The sequence below is a fragment of the Ctenopharyngodon idella genome, chromosome 7 (genome assembly GCF_019924925.1).
Source record: "Ctenopharyngodon idella isolate HZGC_01 chromosome 7, HZGC01, whole genome shotgun sequence".
Classification (NCBI taxonomy): Eukaryota; Metazoa; Chordata; class Actinopteri; order Cypriniformes; family Xenocyprididae; genus Ctenopharyngodon; species Ctenopharyngodon idella.
The window spans coordinates 9,160,308-9,181,644 of NC_067226.1; the positions used below are offsets into that span (position 1 = coordinate 9,160,308).

Sequence of the window (21,337 nt, forward strand, 5' to 3'; positions counted from 1 at the left end):
CAAGAGTCACGTATATACTACATAGGCACTCAAAAGAGCGACACAATTGTATAAACGGAAGGGTTACAAAAGTACAAATCCCATTCATTTTTTAAAAATTGTATTGTTCTGAGGTTATTAATTAATGGTATATTTATAACAATAATGTAACTATGCGTAATATTTTTACATACACTCACCGGCCACTTTATTAGGTACACCTGTTCAACTGCTCGTTAATGCAAATATCTAATCAGCCAATCACATGGCAGCAACTCAATGCATTTAGGCATGTAGACATGGGCAAGATGATCTGCTGAAGTTCAAACTGAGCATCAGAATGGGAAAGAAAGTTGATTTAAGTCACTTTGAGCGTGTCAGATGGGCTGGTCTGAGTATTTCAGAAACTGATGATCTACTGGGATTTTCACAATCATCTCTAGGTTCAGAGAATGGTCTGAAAAAAAAATCAACAATGCCTTGTTGATGCCAGAGGTCAGAGGAGAATGGCCAGACTGGTTGGAGCTGATAGAAAGGCAACATTAATTCAAATAACCACTCGTTAAAGCCAAAGTATGCAAAAGAGCATCTCTGAACGCGCAACACGTTGAACCTTGAAGCAGATGGGCTACAGCAGCAGAAGATCACAGCGGGTACCACTCCTGTCAGCGAAGAAAAAAATGTTGCCTGGTCTGATGAATCTCGATTTCTGCTGTGACATTCAGATGGTAGGGTCAGAATTTGGAGTAAACAACATGAAAGCATGGATCCATCCTGCCTTGTATCAATGGTTCAGGCTGCTGGTGGTGTAATGGTGTGGAGGGTATTTTCTTGGCACACTCTGGGCCCCTTAGTACCAATTGAGCATCATTTAAAGGCCACAGCCTACCTGAGTATTGTTGCTGACCATGTCTGTCCCTTTATGACCACAGTGTACCCATTATCTGATGGCTATTTCCAGCCAGCCATGTGATAACACGTCATGTCACAAAGCTCAAATCATCTCCAACTGGTTGCTTGAACATGACAACGAGTTCACTATACTCAAATGGCCTCCACAGTCACCAGCTCTCAATCCAATAGAGCACATCTGGGATGTGGGGGAACGGGAGATACGCATCATGGATGTGCAGCCAACAAATCTACAGCAACTGTGTGATGCTGTTGTGTCAGTATGGACCAAAATCTCTGAGGAATGTTTCCAGCACCTTGTTGAATCTATGCCATGAAAAATTAAGGCAGTTCTGAAGGCAAAAGGGGGTCCAACCTGGTACTAGCAAGGTGTACCTAATAGTGGGCAGTGAGTGTACATACACTACCATTCAAAACTTTGCAGTCAGTAAAAACAATTAATTAATTTTATTTACCAAGTATGCGTTAAATTGATCAAAAGTATGATGTTAAAAATATTTCTATTTCAAATAAATGCTGTTCTTTTGAACTTTCAGTCACACTTTAGTTTAGGGTCCAATTCTCACTATTAACTAACAATTAACTATGACTTTTGCCTCAATAAACTCCTAATTACTGCTTATTAATAGTTAGTAAGGTAGTTGTTAAGTTTAGGTATTGGGTAGGATTAAGGAATGTGGAATATGATCATGCAAAATAAGGCATTAATATGTGATTTATAAGTACGAATAAACAGCCAATATCCTACTAATATGCATGCTAATAAGCAACTAGTTAATAGTGAGAATTAGACCCTAAACTAAAGTGTTACCAAACTTTCTATTCATCAAGGAATTCTGAAAAAACATTTACCATGATCCAACATTGAAAATAATAAGAAAAGTGTATTGACCAATGGCAGCTGAATAGAAAAGCTATTTTAATATTTATGTTATATTATATTAGTATTATGATTATATTAATAAAATGTTATACATTGTAATATATATATATTTTTTATACTTTTATATATTTTTTCATTTGGATTAATCACATCAGCTTGTATTTTTCTAATTTGCAAGATGTTTCGAATAAAAGTGCATAAATGAAGAAATATGCAGTACCTGGTGTTGTTGGCTCTGCCCTGAGGAGATGGAGACTCTCTCTTGACAGTGGGGCTGTGCTTAATAACAGAGGATTTCTGATCTACCAGCGCTCTGGGAGCTCGTGCACCTACAACAGACCATTCACTTTGTCAGACTGGATATAGACCTTACATGTATGTATACGTCACATGAAACCTGCTTCCGTGTGCCAAAACCCATCCATCCACCAACCTACCCCCCTCTACACACACACACACACACACACACACACACAGAAATAAAGAGTGAACTTATTTAAAATTTTTAGTTAAAAAAAATACTCAATACACAATCACTTGAAACACATCTAATCACCACAGCAGAAACACAATGACTACAGCATTAAAACACACAGTGCAGGCCCCTACACATATGTTTTAATCCTGTGTCTAGTAATAGTACAGAATCAATAGAAGTAAAGGACAGCACACAGACAGCTTTTAACTTGAAACTTGCAAATTTTCCTTTGCACCTCAGTATTTGGACACTGCAGTATGGGGGTATTACATGACTAATGACGCTAACGTTGACTGCGGGCGACTCAAGGACTGGAGCAGTAAGGAGAGCTACAGTACAGGAGCAATGACGCTGGTTGATGCAAACACACACATACATACAGGCAAAGAACAGAGTGAGAAAAATGAGTGGAAGAATGTGTGACTGAGAACCAGACTGGATGGCAACAAGAAACAACACAACAAAAAGAATGAAATAAACCCTCTCAGTTCAGATGATTATACTACACACTTACTGTAGCTGTGAGTGTACGGCAACAGCACATACACTAACACACACAAAGCAATTCAGTGTGTGTGTCTATCCAGCCTCTGTGCATAGATCTGAACATTTACATGCATAAAGCACAACCGGTGCATTGATGGCTTGTGCTGCATACAAGGGCATTAACAGATGGTCATGTTCACAAACACTGTGTGGCAGATTATATGTTAGATTGGGCCAGGAAATATTATGCATGCCACATAATGAAGTCTGAATAACTATATGCTATTACAAACTTGCCAAAGAGGTATTTTAAAAACCACTCACAGGACTAAAACCAAATGCATGAATTATGAACTGAAGCCTGTTAGGAGGATCAGTCATTTAAAACAGAGAATGCCATTATTATTTAATGAGATAAACTATCTATGCTGAATATCCAGTGGACAGCTAATCATTCACGTGGCACATTGCACTGCGGCTCTTCAGTAATAACCTGCATTGCACCTCACAATATATCATATATAACTAGTACATGTCCTTATACATATACATATTACATATACAGTCAAACCAAAATTTATTCAGACACCTTGAACATTTCATTCATTAATACAGTTTATTCACTATAGTTAAAAAAAAAAATGGTAATAAAATATGACAAGATCTCAGAGTTAAACTGTGTCAGAAAAAATGTATCTTAATTATGTCAGATAACACTTAGCAAAACATGGTCAAGTCAAAGTGTCTGAATAATTTTTGGTTCCAAATTTGTATCAATTTTACTGGTAGTCCACTGTATGAAGAATTTTTGGGTTTAATATGTCACAGTTTACTTTATTTTGCTATCCTCACTAAATGAACTATAGTGTCCTCCACCCACTAGTAAAAATATATCAAAAATATCAAAAATATCTGAATAACTTTTGGTTTGACTGTATATATATATATATATATATATATATATACATACATACACACATATACAAACTACCATTCAAAAGTTCAGCAAGGATGCATTAAATTAATCAAATGTAACAGTAAAGACATTTATAATATAATAAAATAAATGCTTTTCTTTCTTTCTATTCATCAAAAAATCCTGAAAATGTCCAACGGTTTCCACAAAAATATCAATCAGCACAACCGTTTTCAACATTGATAATAAAAAATGTTTCTTGAGTTTCTTGAATGATTTCTGAAGGAATTTCTGAAAATTAGTCTTTGCCATCACAGGAATAAAATATATTTTAACAAATATAAGAAAGAAAACGGTTACTCTAAATTGTAAACAATTTTTGTAATAAGTTGTAATTAAATTGAAATCATTTAAGTAATTATTACTAAACTGTCATAACATTTCACAATATTACTATATTTACTGTATTTAAATATACCGTTTTATATTTTTGATCAAATAAATGCAGACTTGGTGAACATAAGAGACTTATTTCAAAACCTTTAAAAAAAAAAAAAAATCTTACGAACCCCAAAATATAAAATTAATAAAGTAAAATGAACTCAGACGTGATGATCAGGACACCAACGTGATGATCAATCACCAAGAGTGGGTTTATTTTGTGATAATGATCAGTTGATTGCACATTCTTCCGCAAAATCAGCACTTTCATTTTTCAAATAAATAAAATACAGTCAAAGTAGCCACTTTCTGCACATTCTCTCAACAAACATCATAAGATACTTTTTAAACAGTATTAAAGACGTTCTCATGCTTTCTGAATACTTTTTGGCTTTTTCTTCACTATCTGGTCATATGATCCTATAGACTCATCCTAAGTCTCAAAGACATCATCAACGTCTCTATATGACATCACAGCTGTCCTATTCTACAGGCCCAGTCCATCAACAGAAGACATGATGCATGTGAACAAAAGAGTCAAACGGTTACAATCACAGTGACTGACATCCAACAAATGGTGACTGTCGAAGGTGAGGAATGAGGAAGCAATGGTGGAACAGGATGCTGGGAGATGTAGCTGACTGGCTTTGGAGAAGCATGCAGCTCACGCAGCAAAGGGCGGAACCCACCTTCTCCGCTCCCCGGGCCGATCTCTGTTACAATCTCCATTAGAGAATTTAGCCCAAATACTGGACACAGAAGCCAGAATTAGTGCAGGGGGTCAAAGAGGGGACAGAGAACAACACCGGCCCAGACAGAACCAGTCCAAACATCAACCCACAACCACAAGCGTCGAACACATACATATAACAACAGAGAAAACCAGCAGAGAGCATGGAATATGAAAGAGAGAGAGAGAGAGAGAGAGAGAGAGAGAGAGAGAGAGAGAGAGAGAGAGAGAGAAACAAAATTAGAGAAAGGTGGAATTCAGAAAAATATAAGTGATTTTAGTTAAGCATTCCAGATTTACATTAGGTCAGAATAGCTTGCGATTTGGAAGGTCTTGATTAACTAAAATTACATGTGATTAAAGACAGAATGAAGCAGTTCTACAAAACTCCATTCATAAAAAGAACAAAAACCAAAATAACATGGGATATAATAAACAGAAATATTAATGTTAATACTAGAATTTAATAATAGAATGTTTCATCCCTAAATAACTGACTTTTAAAAAGATGTAACGTGCAATTAATTCCATAAATAATTTAAAACGTTTTTTTAAGTCGGCATGAAATGAAAGTCTATTTAGTAAATGTATGTTCAGCAAATAAAACCAAGTACCCTTGCTACATTTTTTTTCTTTTTTGATAATCCATTACTTTCGTTTCATTGTGACGTTAAAGGAATTACCACATCTATGGCGTGGCTGCCCACGTTCGCTCTGCGTATCCTTGACGACCGTGTAAACAATAACATGGAGACTGAACTGCAATCTTTGCTGGCTTTGTTGTCATTTTTAGCAGCCATTGTGCAGTTAAAACAAAGTCCCTTTAAGACAAGTCATTTCACTCGGCGGCCATCTTTGAAACGCCTCTCGAGCATTCAAGTGCAGCTCCTATCTCTATGAATGGGGAAGCATCAAATTCTCCAAAGCTGTTTGCCAAGCTTTCGATTAAATTTCATATTTGAAATCACCAATGAAATCTGACAACAACTGTCTCATATATTTTGTTTCTATAGTCTTTGGTTAAAAGCTGCATTTTTTTTAAATACTACAGCTACCTACATGCGCAAGAGGCAACTGTTTACACTTGTTCGCGCATGCCCAGTGTGCATGAGCGGTCATGTGACATGCGTTTTTGGCTGTGTATTCGGAGATTGTTTCTGAAACGCTGTGGAAACGCCAATGTAAACGAGCATTGTTTTCATTTTAAAATGCCGTTTTAAAACGAAAACGCACTAGAGTAAATGGGGCCTCAGTGGGATTTTTTTTCAGGACAGTCCTAACACATTAATTGATAATGGTATATTATATTATATTATATTATATTATATTATATTATATTATATTATATCGTATTTGAAAATCCAGTGTGTTTTGATGCAGGTTGATGCACTTTTTCTTCTTCCTTCTTCCTTTTTTGTATCAAGAAGTTTTTTTTTTTAAAAATTACATTAAATGGATTTTTTTTTTTTTTTTGTGATGAAAAAAAAAAACAAGAGGACATTCTCTTTAAATTGACACAGTGTAACTGCTGGAGTTATTGTCTGGTCAATAGAGACACTTGAGATGGTCATTTGTTGTTCCTCTGTTTTGACAGTGAAAAGGGGTATGTGTGTGTTCACTGAACATTAAAAGAAAAAATCATTACCAGTCGACGTGGTAGCTGGAATGCAGTGTGGTTTCATCTCCTGCAGTGCTCTATTGGTTTTCTCCTGTACCCAGCTCTAAAAGCAGCATTACTATTCTCTGCTTAAAGCTGCACACTATCTGTGCGTACAAGCTACAATCCTAGACATCCTATCGATTTATTTTAAAACACCACAACCACCAGACTTCAAAGTCTCCTATACCGAGACTTTGGTGGAAATTCATCATCCAGTTTAGTTGAAACTACATTTCAGTTCTGAAGCTGATCAGAGCTTGAAATGTGACTGCACTTCTCCCAGTGTGGTTTTGTTATCTTCAATTCACCCAGGGAGCACAGGTGGAATTGAAATGGAACAGACCTCAAATCTGTCTCCAATTGAGGTGACATACAAATAAAGGAAAGTTCACTTCAAAAACACACCGAACACAACACAAAGAGCAGTCAAAAATTGTATCATTCCATTGCTACAGAAACATATTTTCTGTATAGAAAGAAAAATGTTTTGAAATGCAACCATGAGCTGGCTGTTGTCTAATAAAAGGTGTGCCACCTTTATAATGTTCCTTAGTAACAATCACAGGAATGAGGAGGAGGAAATGCATAGCGGATATATGTGAGCACAGATATATCCTCTATCTTAGAGGTTTCAAACTGCTGTCCCATGAGATTTTATTTTCCAACCCTGAAATAACAGACACTATCAGTTCATGAAAAGTGCTGTTTGGCGTTGTAGTTCAGATTCAGGGGTGTAAAAGGAAGCATCCAGGACAGGAGTTAGAAACCAATGCAAGTCTGTCAATCAGGTTTAGAGTGAGAAAAGTGGGCAGAGTTTCTTATTCTCTCAGGACTCATAGGGTCTATATTACTTTAAACAGCAATTTGTTTTCTCATTCTGGCAAGCTACAGATATGAAACATACCAGGACTTTCAGGACTGTCATCATCATCGTCTGAGCAATACAAACATCATCCAAAATCATAAACAGAAAATAAAGTCAACAAAAACAACAACAGTAATAATAAGAACTTTGGTTGCTAGCTTATAAAGTGACTATATGTCAACACTAGGGCTGGAAAGGCATGTTGATGTAATCGGTTATGTAAATTTGTCGATTTGCGTGAAATGCTGCGATTTATGGTCATCTCATCTTATGGCTCCGACTGTGGGCATGCTGAAAACCAGCCGTTATTACAAAAATATAAAACATCTAAAATGTGGTAATTTTTTAAACAGAGAGTAAACAAAATGATGTTTTGTACGCTCTGCAAAACTGAAATGGCATACCACAGCAGCACAACTTCTTTGCAGGAGCATCTGAAAAGAAAACATCCCAGGACTCTCCTACCTTAAAACGACGAGATGGCAGCGCAAGCATTTGGACTATTACAGTGAATTTTTACACAGCACTAGAATACGGTTGTCAGTCCATGTTTTGTGCTTAATACGGCTGCGTTCATACAGCATTCTGTTTTTTTTACGAGCTGCCATGTGTGCGAGGCTGCGAGACACACGGCTCAAAAGCAACTAAATTATATTCTATATATCCCTCTGTGTCGCCTTTGTGTATTAAATGGAAGTTCAGTGAGGGCACATTGGCTCACTTATTCTGGTTCTGCCCAAAAATATGTAAATTCTGGTCTGAGGTCTTTTGTTTTTACTCAAAGGTACTTAAGACTGATTTTCCCCATGACCCTCTTGTTGTAATATTAAACCTTATTTTTTGTGATAAATAGTATCATTAGGTAAATGTTCATATGTCGGTTAGTAACTGTTGTTATTTATTGGTAAATTAACCAAAGGATTAATTGACTATTCAGAAAATAAACAACAGATTAACTGGGGGGGAAATAATGGTCAGATTAATCGATTGAAGAATAAATGTTAGTTCCAGCCCTAGTCTATGCCACCATTTTCCACTAATTTAGTTTATTTGCAGAGAAAAAAGGAGGCATGATACTCGTCACTTTCAGGGCAGCAACACTGGATAAAAGACATGGGTTGGGGCAAAGAAATCAGGCAACATTCCTACAAACCTTGATCTGTGTCCTCTGTTAAATCAAAATTAAAATATTCTTTAAATGAAAAAAAAAAAAAAAAAAAAATATATAAAAAAAGAAGAGAAAAAAGTGGAAAAAGGAAAACTAGTTGACTAAAGTAAAGAAGCATTCCTTTTTAACAGCAGAGGTTGGAATCTTTCTAACCTAATGCCTGTACTAATCAGACTCATCCAGTTCACAAAAACACTCTTAGACTACAGTTTTTTAAATGAAGTATTACTGTCTGATTCTACAGCTACTTGTTTGACTCATAAATTACTTCAGTGGAGTTAATATAACAAGTTCAGACTAACTGGAGTGATTCAAACATTAGTTACACTGCCTTTGTAAAGTTAAGAAAGAGGCATACAGGGAAAGAAAAGGACTTGGAGAGAAGGAGAGGAAGAAGAAGAGGAGGAGAAGATAACCGGACTAGACTGAAGGAATGAGACAGGGCGAGCAGACGGGTGGATGAACGGGAAGGTCACATGGAGAGATCCGAGGGGATGCGTGTACCTTTGAGGCTGGGGAACGGTGTGTTCTTCTCTCGCGCTTTATTAGGCAAAGCCAGACTGGACAGACTGAAACTGGTGCCGTGGTTTTTATACAGGTTACCTGCACACACGCGATTCAGAAATGTACAACAGGGAACGCACATGTTTCTGTGTAATGGAGTTGTCAAAATAGCAGAAATTTTGTCTAGTGTCCTAGTTAGTCCTCAGTAAATGCTAATATGCTACTGAAGATTCTCTTATTTATAAACATTAATATACACTACTGTTCAAAGGTCTGGGATTGGAAAGATGTTTTCATGTTTTTGAAAGAAGGCTCATATTACTAAGCAAATCTGTCAGAAATCTTCATTTATGTTCATTTGTGTTTTCAAGCATGAGCTACTTAGGAATGAATAGAGGTTATGTTAAGCTGGCCACTCACTGGCGAAGGACATGAGTCCCCCGAAGCCATCGTTGCTATTGTTGGAGATGGTGGAGTTCGGAGAGCTATTTCTGGAGTCTCCCTCCCCGTCAGATTCACCCGGAAGCTTCAGACTGCTGGGTCTCAATGGACGTGATGGCCTAAACACACATATACAATTTAGGGAGAGGACGTTGAGTGCTGGTCTGTGCAGTTGAGATATAGATTCTGTGTGTTTGTGTAGGACTATTAACAGAGTACATACTTGTTGCCATTAAGATTCTGGCTGAATCGTGGTGTGTAACTCTCCTCCTGCTCATCTGCTTCTGCATCCTCTTCTGTAGGGAAGCCGTACTGGGGCTCAAAATAGGGATTATCATACTCTTGCTTCTTATTGCCTGGGTCAACAGGCACCGGATCAAGGGCAGGTCTTGTAAAAGGTTGAGCACCCAATCCTGGGACAGAGTTCTGGAGGGCCACACTTGTTGTCGCCTCCACCTCAATAGGTTCCTTCTGCTCCTGCACCAAGAAACACACACACTTTAGGATCACGCCACATGAGGCTTTGCTCTAGATTCAGATAACACATGTAGTTTAAGCACTGACATGGTTGACTCCCTGTATTACTGTACTGGGGCTGGAACTGGCCGTGGTGCTGGAGCTGGACCGCAGCGGCTGGCTGTCCGCTGCCTCTAGGGGACCTTCTGGCTCTGGGTCACCGCTGTCCCCCTTATATTCCTGGAAGTCATGGATCTCTACCTCATTTGCATCTCCCAGTGCAGCATGGGTCAGGGGGTCAATATCTAAAAAGCAAATATAACAATTATGAAGCTGAACTTCAATAGTTTTGAGTTTAATCAAGATTTATCTATTTAGAGTGATAAATAAGATAAGATAAGAAGAAGATACTCTGGTTAGAAAAGAGACTAAAAATGAAGACACTAACTTGGTGTGTCCCCCTGTATGTCCCCTTTGATCATCTCATTCACAAAATCTCCAAGAGATGAGTAGGAAGAGCTGGAGTCATCATATGCATCACTGTCACTACCACTGAAATAATAGTAAATAATAACAAATAAATACAATTTAAAATAGTAAAAAAACATTTTGAACACAAAAATGTATTTATGGAAATATACATTATCGTTTAAAAGTTTAAGTTCGGTTTTTAATGCTTTTGATAGAAGCTCACCAAAGCTGCATTTATTTGATCAAAAATACAGTAAAAACTGTAATATTGTGAATTATTATTATTATAGTTTAAAATAACTAATTTTTTATTTTAAAATGTAATTCCTGTGATGGCAAGCTGGACTTTCAGCATCATTACTTCAGTATTACTACAGTCTGCACTGTTATTTTTGATCAATTTAAATACACCCTTGATGAACAAAAGTATTAATTTCTAATTCAAACCTACTAACCCCAAACTTTTGAACAGTAGTGTATGTATATGTAAATGTAAAAAGGAATAAATAGCATTTGTCTATGAGTTTCTGTAAATGAGTATAAAGCTGCATGTTCACAAAAACTCACAGACAAGCATTAAATGTTTACCTGTCATCTGTTGGGTCTGAATCATTGGTCTCATCCTGCAGGGGTCCACTCAACGCCTCCGCCAAACGAGAGTTTCCGTCGTACACACGGTAGAATACTGGCTGTAACTGGTGTGCATACCACTTAGGCTTATCGCCTATTAGAGAAGGGTCGTACACATCTGAAATACACACAATAATACTGACTACACAGAAGCTGGGAAACACATAATGGACAGTCTTTACAGTGAAACTGTACATGCAGGTAAGCTTAAAGCTGCCTTTACACTGCTTAGGACAAACATCAGACAATAGACTTGTCACCCTCTGCAGATGTGAGATCTTATTTTAGTTTTGCAAAGGTGAGAATCATCAATAATTTCTAACTTTATCATAAACATCTGTTACTTCTCCAGAGTAGGGAAGTAGGGAATTTATACTGACTAACATTGCCACTAGAGGGCAAACTGTGACAGTCAAATCTGAGGTCAACGAAAAGGCAGCTTAAGGATGAAGGATCAGGTATATCTCTTACTGTTATGAATCCTTTGGAAAGCCAGGTTGGTGGGGTTGAGAGCCCACTCTCCATAGTACTCCACTGCCTGGGTGTGGGAGAGCTTTTCGGTGAATCCATTCCGTCGTGGTCGAGAGGCTAGGAAAGACGTGGCCTGGAACGCCACCACAGGGCGGGGGAAGAGGCGCAGAGTGCGTGTGTGCATCTGGAATCCTTGTAGCACGTTTGGAGAGTTGAAGAATCTAACCATCGCCACCCTAATGGCAAAACCAAAATAATAAAACATTTCGGTAACACTTTACAATAAGGTTCATTAGTTAATTACATTAGTTAACATGATCTAATAATGAACTCCACCTCTACAGCATTTATTAATCTTTGTTAATGTTAATTTCATAATTATCATAATTTGTTAGTGAAAACATTTATATACAGATATCACACACAAATTCAAGCTCGCAAACAGTGAATGAGACCCACTGACTGTTCAGAAATATACGAAAGTCTACAAACAAATGTTGTGGCTTTTAGGCATTTTTATATGTTAGGAAAAAAATCATTTTTTTAGATCCATTTGGTACCTCAAATTGCACTAAAATTAATGGCCAATCCCATCACGTTAAATACAGCATACAATAATTCATACCTTGTGGCAACATCAACTGAGTCCACATCATTGCCGTAGATGAGTGGGTTGAACTCAGTGGAGGAGGGTGAGGCTTTGTCACGACCAGGGGGCAACAAAGACAACTCCTGTCCATCCTGAAACTTCTCCAGATTCAGAATAGGCTGCGTGTTTAGACTCATGCTAGCCAGAGCCTGCACGGAGGAATTGATGACAGAGCGATAGAGAGAAGTGGAGGAGGAAGATGGATACAGGAGAGATCAATTTAACAATGAATCCTGACAGGGAAGACTGAAGCAAGAGCACTATCGCCTCAGGCAATCATGTCTCACATTGCAGGCCTACATTTATTAACTTCTGTCTACAAACCTTCTAAATGGCAAAGGTGAAACCAAAATCAATGTTTTTATTTAAATAAGACTGAGCAAAATTAGATTAAAGGGATAAAAATGTAAATTCTGTCATCATTTACACACTTCCAAAAAGTGTCTTTTAATATCACATACACGCACATACATAGAGCACATCAAATATGGTGCTTAACACATAAAAACGAACCTCACTAATTCTTACAAAAGCTCAAATGTGCTTGCATGACACACAAGAACAAAACTCATTGGTTCTTGCATGTCAAACAAGCACGCTTGAGCTATGGTTTATCATATTTGATGTGCTCTATGTATGTGCTTTGTTTATATGTTTAAATGTGAGTAAAAGCCTAAATCTATTCATCATATAAAGCAACCGTTCTTCTGAATATTCATATGGATTACTTTTACAATGTCTATATGAACTTTTTGAAGCGTCAAGGTTTTGGTGGAATCAATGGAGGGACAGAAATCTCTCAGATTTCAATAATAATGTCTTAATTCGTCTTTCAAAGACGAACGGAAGTCTTATAGGTTTGCAAAAACATGAGAGTGAATAACTGATGACAGAACTTTCATTTTTGGGTGAACTAATCCTTTCTGAAATTCTGAAAATGTTACAAAGGGATGAGAGAGAAAGCTATTGCCTGAACCGACCGTGCTGCATCAAAGATTTAATTTAATAGTTAAAATGTTAGAGGGAAGGGTGCGGTCATCACATAGAGCCATTAACAAAGCACTCTGGGAATTCTGCCATTGCTCACTCAATGCCTCTCAGCTGGCATTCCATCAGACCCTGCGTTTGCCACGCCATTTGGCCGCCACACTACCAAACCAATCGCATCATCTGCTCCTGCTGCTTACAATGATTTCTTTTTTTGCTTTGGGTTAATGAGCATAATGTAAATGAGAAGTTGCATTGGAACATGCTCAAGCCAAACATAGTGCTATGAGAAACAGGGGGCTTCTGTAAGACCTTCATCACACAGAGAGAATGGGAGGAAGAGTGCAGAGAGTTAGAGGCTATGGAGGCAAACAGAGTCACAAGTGTGTGCGCTTCTGAGTGTGTTTATTCAAAGGGTGTGGAATAAAGAAGTATCTGTATGACTTCAATATTTGTTAAGGTTACAGAGAGTGTCTGCGTAGGTCTATGGGTGCTGATGACGGGAGGGAGAGACAGGAGTTATTTTTCCGTGCACATTCAAAATGCAAAGATTTGTGAACCTTGGAATCAGAGGCGAAGATCTGCTTTTGGGTGATCACAGTCAACCTTACCAGACACTGAAGGACACAAGAAAACATGGAGGCAATGTCACATGACTACCTGTCACTGAGAAAGATTAGGAAATCATGTGACCAAAAGTGAGCGGAGATAATTTAAGGAAGGAGAAAAAACAAAGAGAGACAAACAGAGAAAAATTGAGGACACAACACACCATGAACTGGATAGTATGAGTGCACAGCACACAGGAAATAAAAAAAAAACACCAATCCGAAGAAAACCAGTGGGTTATGAGGTGGAAAGGGAAGCAGATCTCACACAAATTTGTCATTGTAGAATGTGTACAAAACTTGTAGAAACCATCCGACAGTCCGATATTAAATTAAAAAAAAAAAAAAAAAAAAAAAAAAAAAAAAAATCACAAAACAATACAAAATGGAGTCTTCAAGCAGTGAGGAGGATTTTGTTCTCTTAAAAAGAGAAAAAGAAAGTGGAAATATTGGGTCCATCTAATCCTGAGATTGCCTAGAGAGGAAGGGGAGTTCCACCTCATTAGCAAGGAGCTGCGGGATTATCCTAAGCGATTCAAAGTTTACTTCAGGATGTCAGTGGCTCAGCTTGATGCTTTGCTAATGATACTGGAGCCACATATTAAAAAGAAGACAACCAATATATATATGTATTCCGCACTTTGTTTGTCATACAGTGCTTTGTGCTGGGAGACAAAGTGGATTAACTTGTCAGACGCCATTCTGGATTTTGGCGTTCGCCTGTACGGTGGCTGTGAATTGTTAAAACACCTATCAAAATGCTTGCTACGGATGCGAAAAACACAGAAAACGCAGAAATTTTACATTTTTTATGACAGACAAAAGTTTCGGAGGCAGTGTGTAAACATGATTGACAACGTGAGGTCGAATTTATTTTTTAACGTGCGAAAATTTCAGACTCAGTGTGCAAAGACCTTTAGTCAAGATAAAATGCCATTCTCAACCTATTTTACTTCATTAATGTGATACTTTTTAGGAGTGAAACAGGATTTTCAATGAACAAAAAGTGAAACAGGATATTCTATTTGGTGATGTCAACCACCGTGTATTAAACGTGTATTAAAGTGAAAAGAGGATGTTACATAAAAATTTTCCTGAAATCTGAAGCTCAATTGAGTGAGAAATAGCACCGAATGACAGTGACGAGAAAAACATAAGTTTCCCTACTGGCTCATGGAGTTCTTGAACCACTGCGTGTTTTTAAATGAATGACAGGGCACTACCTTATTGTCTACATCTAAAAAGATTACCTTCAATCTAAATCAGGTTTCAAAACAATCATGATCTGAAGATGAGGACTGATAAGTGGTGATTCATAATGGCGAACGAAGAGTCATGACTCACTCATCTGTGAGACACAACTGATGACTCAGTGTATTGACTATTTTGGCTTGAGTTATTACAATGACAGCATGATAATTATGTTTGATGCAAGATGAAACAAAACGGTAAAATCAATTTGGCTGAGAAATTCTGCTGCTGACTAACAAACACAAAGACAACAGATTGTGGTCAAATTAAATGGATCTCTATTAAAGAGACATGAGGAAGGACAGTGTATGACAATGATTGATGACAACACAGTGAAATGTTAATGGGGTTTGATTAAGCTCAGATGTGCCCAGAATCAGGTCAGAAGCTCTAGATAAGGATCTATGTGGGATTGTAAAGGGTTAAGCGAGAAAACTAAAACGATTTTCGAGTCTAAAGATGGGGAAACTCAAAACTTATTACCTCCAAGAGCTGGAACAAAAAAGGGGGAGAATATAAAATCATTACAATACATAAGTAATCAATTAAAATATAAATTAGTAAACAAACTTTAGGAACATCAGAAAATGTCTAATTTTCGGTCTGCATTTGGCTTCAAAAGATAGTTTACAAATATCTTTGCACTGTCAGCCTTCTCTTTGGTTTAACTGCACTATTTTAATTAGCCATGATTACAACGACTGTTAGATGACAGTATAATTACTATGCAATGCATTGCTTCTAGAATCCAGTTATTGCTCACTTCAGACTCACAGTTAATGGTAGGGCTCCTTTGAGAGAGATGAGAACATCTGGTTCATTTACCTGCTTCAAGTGTTTCTTCAGCTCAGAGGCCTCGGGTTCAGGAAGGGGAGGGAGCAATTCTGCGTTGCTTGGTGCATTGACCTACAGGGTTAAAGATATACAACCTATATAAGACCGCTATATACACAATTTACAACATGTTAGAATCCACAAACCCCTGTCTGGGTAGTTGCAGATAGTTTAAATAGATGATATACCTTGTTACAGTCCAGATCCACTAACCAAACGTCATCAGGCATCTTAAAATCAGTCTTGTACAGGAAGAAACTGGCAGGCACACCAATGACATATGGAGTGGGTGCTAGCAGGAGCTAGAAAGAAAAGGGATGGGTATGACAGATATAAGGAGAGCTTCATTGCTTATACACCAACTGCACAAAAAAGATGTGTTACCTGTTCTGCGGAGGCCATGCAGGTGGGTAACAGTGGAATGACAGGAAACATGTACTCGAGAGGGTAAATCATTGAAACAAACGCCATGACGCTCATTGAGAGGGCGTTATAATCTCGGGACTGCAGTACCACCTACAGACAGCAGAGGGTGGGAGTAAGTCTCCTTGTTACTATCAGTGTGACCCACATAGACAAAATGCTAGACTAGATCCATCTGAAACAGCAGATCTACAGACAACCATTAACCTAATCCATGACACAGCAATAGTGTATATTTCAAAAGCTGCCTTACATAATAGCTGTTGCTTCCTCTCAAGCATCAGCCTGTCCAATGCTCTTTTACATTGATACTTCTCACTAGGAGTGTAAGAAAATATCGATACACATGAATATCGCGATATTATGTTTGGAGATACTGTATCAATTCTCAAAAACACTGTATCGATATTTATTTATTTATTTACATCCAATATTCGTGGGTTTGTGTTCGGTTTAAACCACAGACTGTATAAAACCCAACCGCTAGATGTTATCTCAGAACGTAAAGTGACGCGTAGCCATGAGAAGCGCGAGGTGCATCAATAGTGTTAGCATTAGCAAACCCAGCTCAAAAGACGATAGAATTATTCCGCTCCCGCGGCATACAGAGCTTAAGTGTTGACTCATTTGGCTTCAAATAAAGACCCACTAAAGGAGATCGACAAGAGTCAGTTGTTTGCAAAATAGACCATGTTATATAATCCAAAACTCGGGAAACTCATTGAATCTGCCGATGCCATCCGCGCTGCTGATGAGGCGTTCGATAGAATATGTAGTATGTACTGCACGTTTTCCTCTCAGTAACAAAATAAACGCAAAACAAAAAATGACAGCGGTGACAGCATAAAGAAAGCATCTGATCATAGCGATGTGGATATGTTTAAAACAGCTCTGTTCAGCACTTCAGTGAAGGCACGTTTATTTAAATAGCACTTTATACATTAGACTGCTTTAAAGCAAGCAGCTTTACAGTATTAAATATAAAACAAACAGATATTCAGTCATGAAATGGACTATGCACTAGTTGTTAAATAGTTTAGAAATTAAAAACTGCTATACTGTGAACCTTTAAAACATATACACAAAGAATCCTGCAGTCACTACTATTTTCCCTTAGATTTCACAAAATAGTGATTGTGATATAAATGCAAATGATACTGTATTGATTAAATAAAATAAAGTTGTTTGTAAGGCTTTATATATGGTGGTGTGTTCTTTATGACTTTTTTCTAAAATTACATCCTTTTTCTAAAAAAAACCCAACAATATATCAGCTTTCTTACAGTATCGCAATATATCACAATATATTGTATCGTAACCCCTGTATCGTAATACGTATCGTATCGCCAGATTCTTGGCAATACACAGCCCTACTTCTCACTATGCACAACTATCAATTTAAACACAAAACTTAAAGGATATTTGTGAGACATTAGGTGCCAAAATACAACAAGCTCAGAGTCAGAAGAGAATTCAGAACTACACAATTTGAGATTAAAATAGCGATGCACTATGAAAATTCAAGTCAATATCATAAGTCATAATCATACAAATTTTTAATTAATTTAAATAAAAATAATTAATAAAAATACATTTTAAAAATGCTACAAGTGAATTATATTGAGTATATTATATATATATATACACTACCAGTCAAAAGTTTGGAAACATTACTATGTCTCTTATGCTCATTAAGGCTGCATTTATTTCATAATAAATACAGAAAAAACAATAATATTGTGAAATATTATTACAATTTTAATTATGGTTTTCTATTTTAATATACTTTAAAATATAATTTATTTCTGTGATGCAAAGCTGAATTTTCAGCATCATTACTCCAGTCTTCAGTGTCACATGATCCTTCAGCAATCATTGTAATGTGATGATTTGATACTCAGTTATTATCAATGTTGAAAACAGTTGTGTTGCTTAATATTTTTTTGGAAACTGTGATACTTTTTTCAGGATTCATTGATGAATAAAAGGTTAAAAAGAACAGCATTTATTCAAAATATAAATCTTTTCTAACAATATAAATCTTTACTATCACTTTTTATCAATTTAACACATCCTTGCTGAATAAAAGTTCTTTAAAAGTAATTTCTTTCAAAAAAAAAGAAAGAAAAAAAAAATTACTGACCCCAAACTATTAAACGGTAGTGTATATTGTTACAAAAGATTTCTATTTTAAATAAATGCTGATTTTTTTTTTTTTTTTTTTTTTTTTTTTACTTTTTATTCATCAAAGAATCCTGAAAAAGTATCACAGGTTATAAAATAATATTAAGCAGCACAACTGTTTCCAACATTGATAATAAATCAGCATATTACAATGATTTCTGAAGGATCATGTGACACTGAAGACTGGAGTAATGATGCTGACAATTCAGCTTTGCATTACAGAAATAAATGATATTTTAAAGTATATTAAAATAGAAAACCATAATTTTAAATTGTAATAATATTTCACAATATTATTGTTTTTTCTGTATTTATTATGAAATAAATGCAGCCTTAATGAGCATAAGAAACTTTGTTCAAAAACATTAAAAATAGTAATGTTTCCAAACTTTTGACTGGTAGTGTGTATATATATATATATATATTATATATACCAGCATTGTGTATAGCAGTGATTCCCAAACTTTTTAGAGTAGCGTACCCCAAGGCATTTAACATCCTTCTGCGTACCCCCTCTCTTCCACTTAAGACTGCAGTCACCTTTTCCATTAAGGCACAAAATTTGCCCCCTTAAAATGACTGATTTCCAGTGCATTTTTACCTTTATAAAATAAATAACGTTTTAAATAAAAAATGTTTAATAGAGAAATATGCACTGATTGTAAAAAAGAAGTGACTCTTTTAAATATTAAACTGAAACCACCAGTAGGTGGTGGTAAGTCACTGTCTTAGTGAGTGAGTCATCGAGTCATTTATTCAGTAACTAAGCAAGTGGAGGTTTTTATTTATTTATGCAAGGGTCATTGAATCATTGACTCTCACGATTCGTTCAAAGATGTAGATTCCTTCACGAAACACTACTGTGTGTTGAAAACTGCTGTTGCTTACTTTTGGAACTATTATTTCAAACAATACCGACAATACTGTGTTTAAAATGTACATCACTTAATATTACCCTTTTGTTTATTGAACTGTTGTATAAAATCAATGTTACATTTACAATTGTGTGGATATTTGGGAAAAATTGCATTCTTGCTCGTATAATATATTATCAACATTACAAACAAGAACTCACACAGGGTGTTTTTGTATTGAAGAGAGTTTGAGTCTTAAATCGATCTCTATGCACAGTCTATGTCTATATTTGTTCATCATGCTAGTTTTCATCAAGAATGACAGTAATGTAGGGCGATTTGCTAAGGCACTGTACGCAACATATCATATGGTGATTGTGTGGATGCAGTCAGTTTTGATCCCAAAAGTTATTTGATTGGATGTCAAGTATTTGACCTTTTATGCGCATTTTACCTGTTAGAAATACATGCTCGGTTTTAATGTCATTTTAAAGTGGTGTAGAATAAATCAATGGCAAAACTCAGCCTTTTGTTCACATACTCCCATTTAGTATGATTTGGCTAATCATTTTCACGCTATGATAACAAGATGTGATATAATAAATGGTCAATATTAACATTTTATATTAAATTTTATAAAATGGAAACAGAACATGGTGCTACTATGTTCTCTGACACATTTAAGTTGTGTCCCAAATGATGCACTATACATTTTTCATTCAACATCAGAGTCTGATAGCCCCTCCCCCTCCTCTATGTAAATAAAACTGCGACAGCCGAGTGCATGAAGTGTCCAACATTCCACACTTCGTTTTTTCAGTCAAATAAGTGCATCATTTGTGTATTTAAAGTGCACTTTTTCTTTTTGGAATTTTCAGTGTGAACACACTACTTGCACTATTTGTACTACAAACCGACATAGAATAGTCGCGAATTGGGACGCACCTTTAGAGTACCATGTAAATAGCACACAAATATGGTAATCTATGGGCCTACGCCATCTGATAGAGTTGGTTGTGTTCCTTTGCCATCCATACCTTGTGTTCCAGCAGAATGCAGGCCAGGACCTGCAGACAAGCATCGACTCCCAGCAGCTCCAGGGGTAGATGGAGAGGAAAGTCTACAATGCTGAAGCGGGACGGGTCTGGAAGGGCAAATGTCAGTGCAGGCTGCAGATCGTGGGGCAGCACTTCCACATCAACACGTCGCTGACCGGCGACAGGCACTGGGGAGTGCAACAGCCGATATATCCAGGACTCGATTTCCCTCAGGTCCTGTAGCACCTGACTGCCCTTCTCCTTTTCCTCAACGGAGAGAGCGCCTGTGAACACACGCCACATTGTGTCCCTGGGGGAGAAAAAAAAAAACCACACATACACGTGTAAATTTTTCTATTAGGATCAGAGTTCGGGTTCAAAAGTACAACCAAGAATAAGTATGACAAGCTCTTTTCCCCTTTCATTTATACTGCTACAGGTTTCCATTTTTCATTCCTGAATTTTTTAACATTTGTTGTTCATTAATTGGTTATCCGGTACTTTAAGGCATTGTCTTCATTCAGTGGTCTATTCTAGTGTCTGGAGGACAGAAATAGCACAAAAACAGTGGCAGCTGGCATCTGCAGTTCAGGATTAAACTACTAATCACTTTAAGTACAATGATGGTACTACAGTGATCAGGCACACAGTTCAACAAGCGCTAGATTACGCCATAACATACACACAGTGGTCACTTTACTGTTTGCCTCATCATATATTTTCAATCCTAAAGCAAATACAAACACACAAGCAAAAACACACAATTTATAAATCAAGATGAATAAAAAAACTACACAAACAATGACACCCAGAAAACTCAAAAAAGTATGCTTTCTTCTCAGAGGTGAATATCTCCAGACTGGAACTCCGGTTGTAAGATGACAGTCAGATGAAAAAGCTGATGATGTGATTGCGCAAACTCGCTTTGTTGTTGTTACAAATGGAACACAACAGATACATTCACCACAGAGAAGAAAGTACATGGAAAATTAATTGGGGTTTTCTAGGTGTTTTGTGTC

The 21,337-nt window shown here is 36.9% G+C and overlaps 1 protein-coding gene across 41 annotated transcripts in view; it reads right to left on the minus strand.

The window, feature by feature from the left end:
* Window positions 1-21,337, minus strand: part of madd (MAP-kinase activating death domain) — a 63,397-nt gene that overhangs the window by 19,799 nt on the left and 22,261 nt on the right. For 11 of the 41 annotated variants that reach the window (XM_051898426.1, XM_051898415.1, XM_051898432.1 and 8 more), the window contains exons 5-19: window positions 20,319-20,628; window positions 16,205-16,336; window positions 16,009-16,122; window positions 15,812-15,892; window positions 13,688-13,744; window positions 12,117-12,289; window positions 11,492-11,727; window positions 10,979-11,138; window positions 10,368-10,471; window positions 10,028-10,224; window positions 9,687-9,940; window positions 9,443-9,582; window positions 9,023-9,121; window positions 4,785-4,844; window positions 1,995-2,103 (exon numbers count right to left, since the gene is read on the minus strand). In XM_051898426.1, coding sequence (XP_051754386.1) covers window positions 1,995-2,103; window positions 4,785-4,844; window positions 9,023-9,121; window positions 9,443-9,582; window positions 9,687-9,940; window positions 10,028-10,224; window positions 10,368-10,471; window positions 10,979-11,138; window positions 11,492-11,727; window positions 12,117-12,289; window positions 13,688-13,744; window positions 15,812-15,892; window positions 16,009-16,122; window positions 16,205-16,336; window positions 20,319-20,628 — 2,226 coding nt within the window. The remainder of the gene's footprint in view (window positions 1-1,994; window positions 2,104-4,784; window positions 4,845-9,022; window positions 9,122-9,442; window positions 9,583-9,686; window positions 9,941-10,027; window positions 10,225-10,367; window positions 10,472-10,978; window positions 11,139-11,491; window positions 11,728-12,116; window positions 12,290-13,687; window positions 13,745-15,811; window positions 15,893-16,008; window positions 16,123-16,204; window positions 16,337-20,318; window positions 20,629-21,337) is intronic. The other 30 variants (XM_051898444.1, XM_051898448.1, XM_051898431.1 and 27 more) reach the window with 5 other exon arrangements.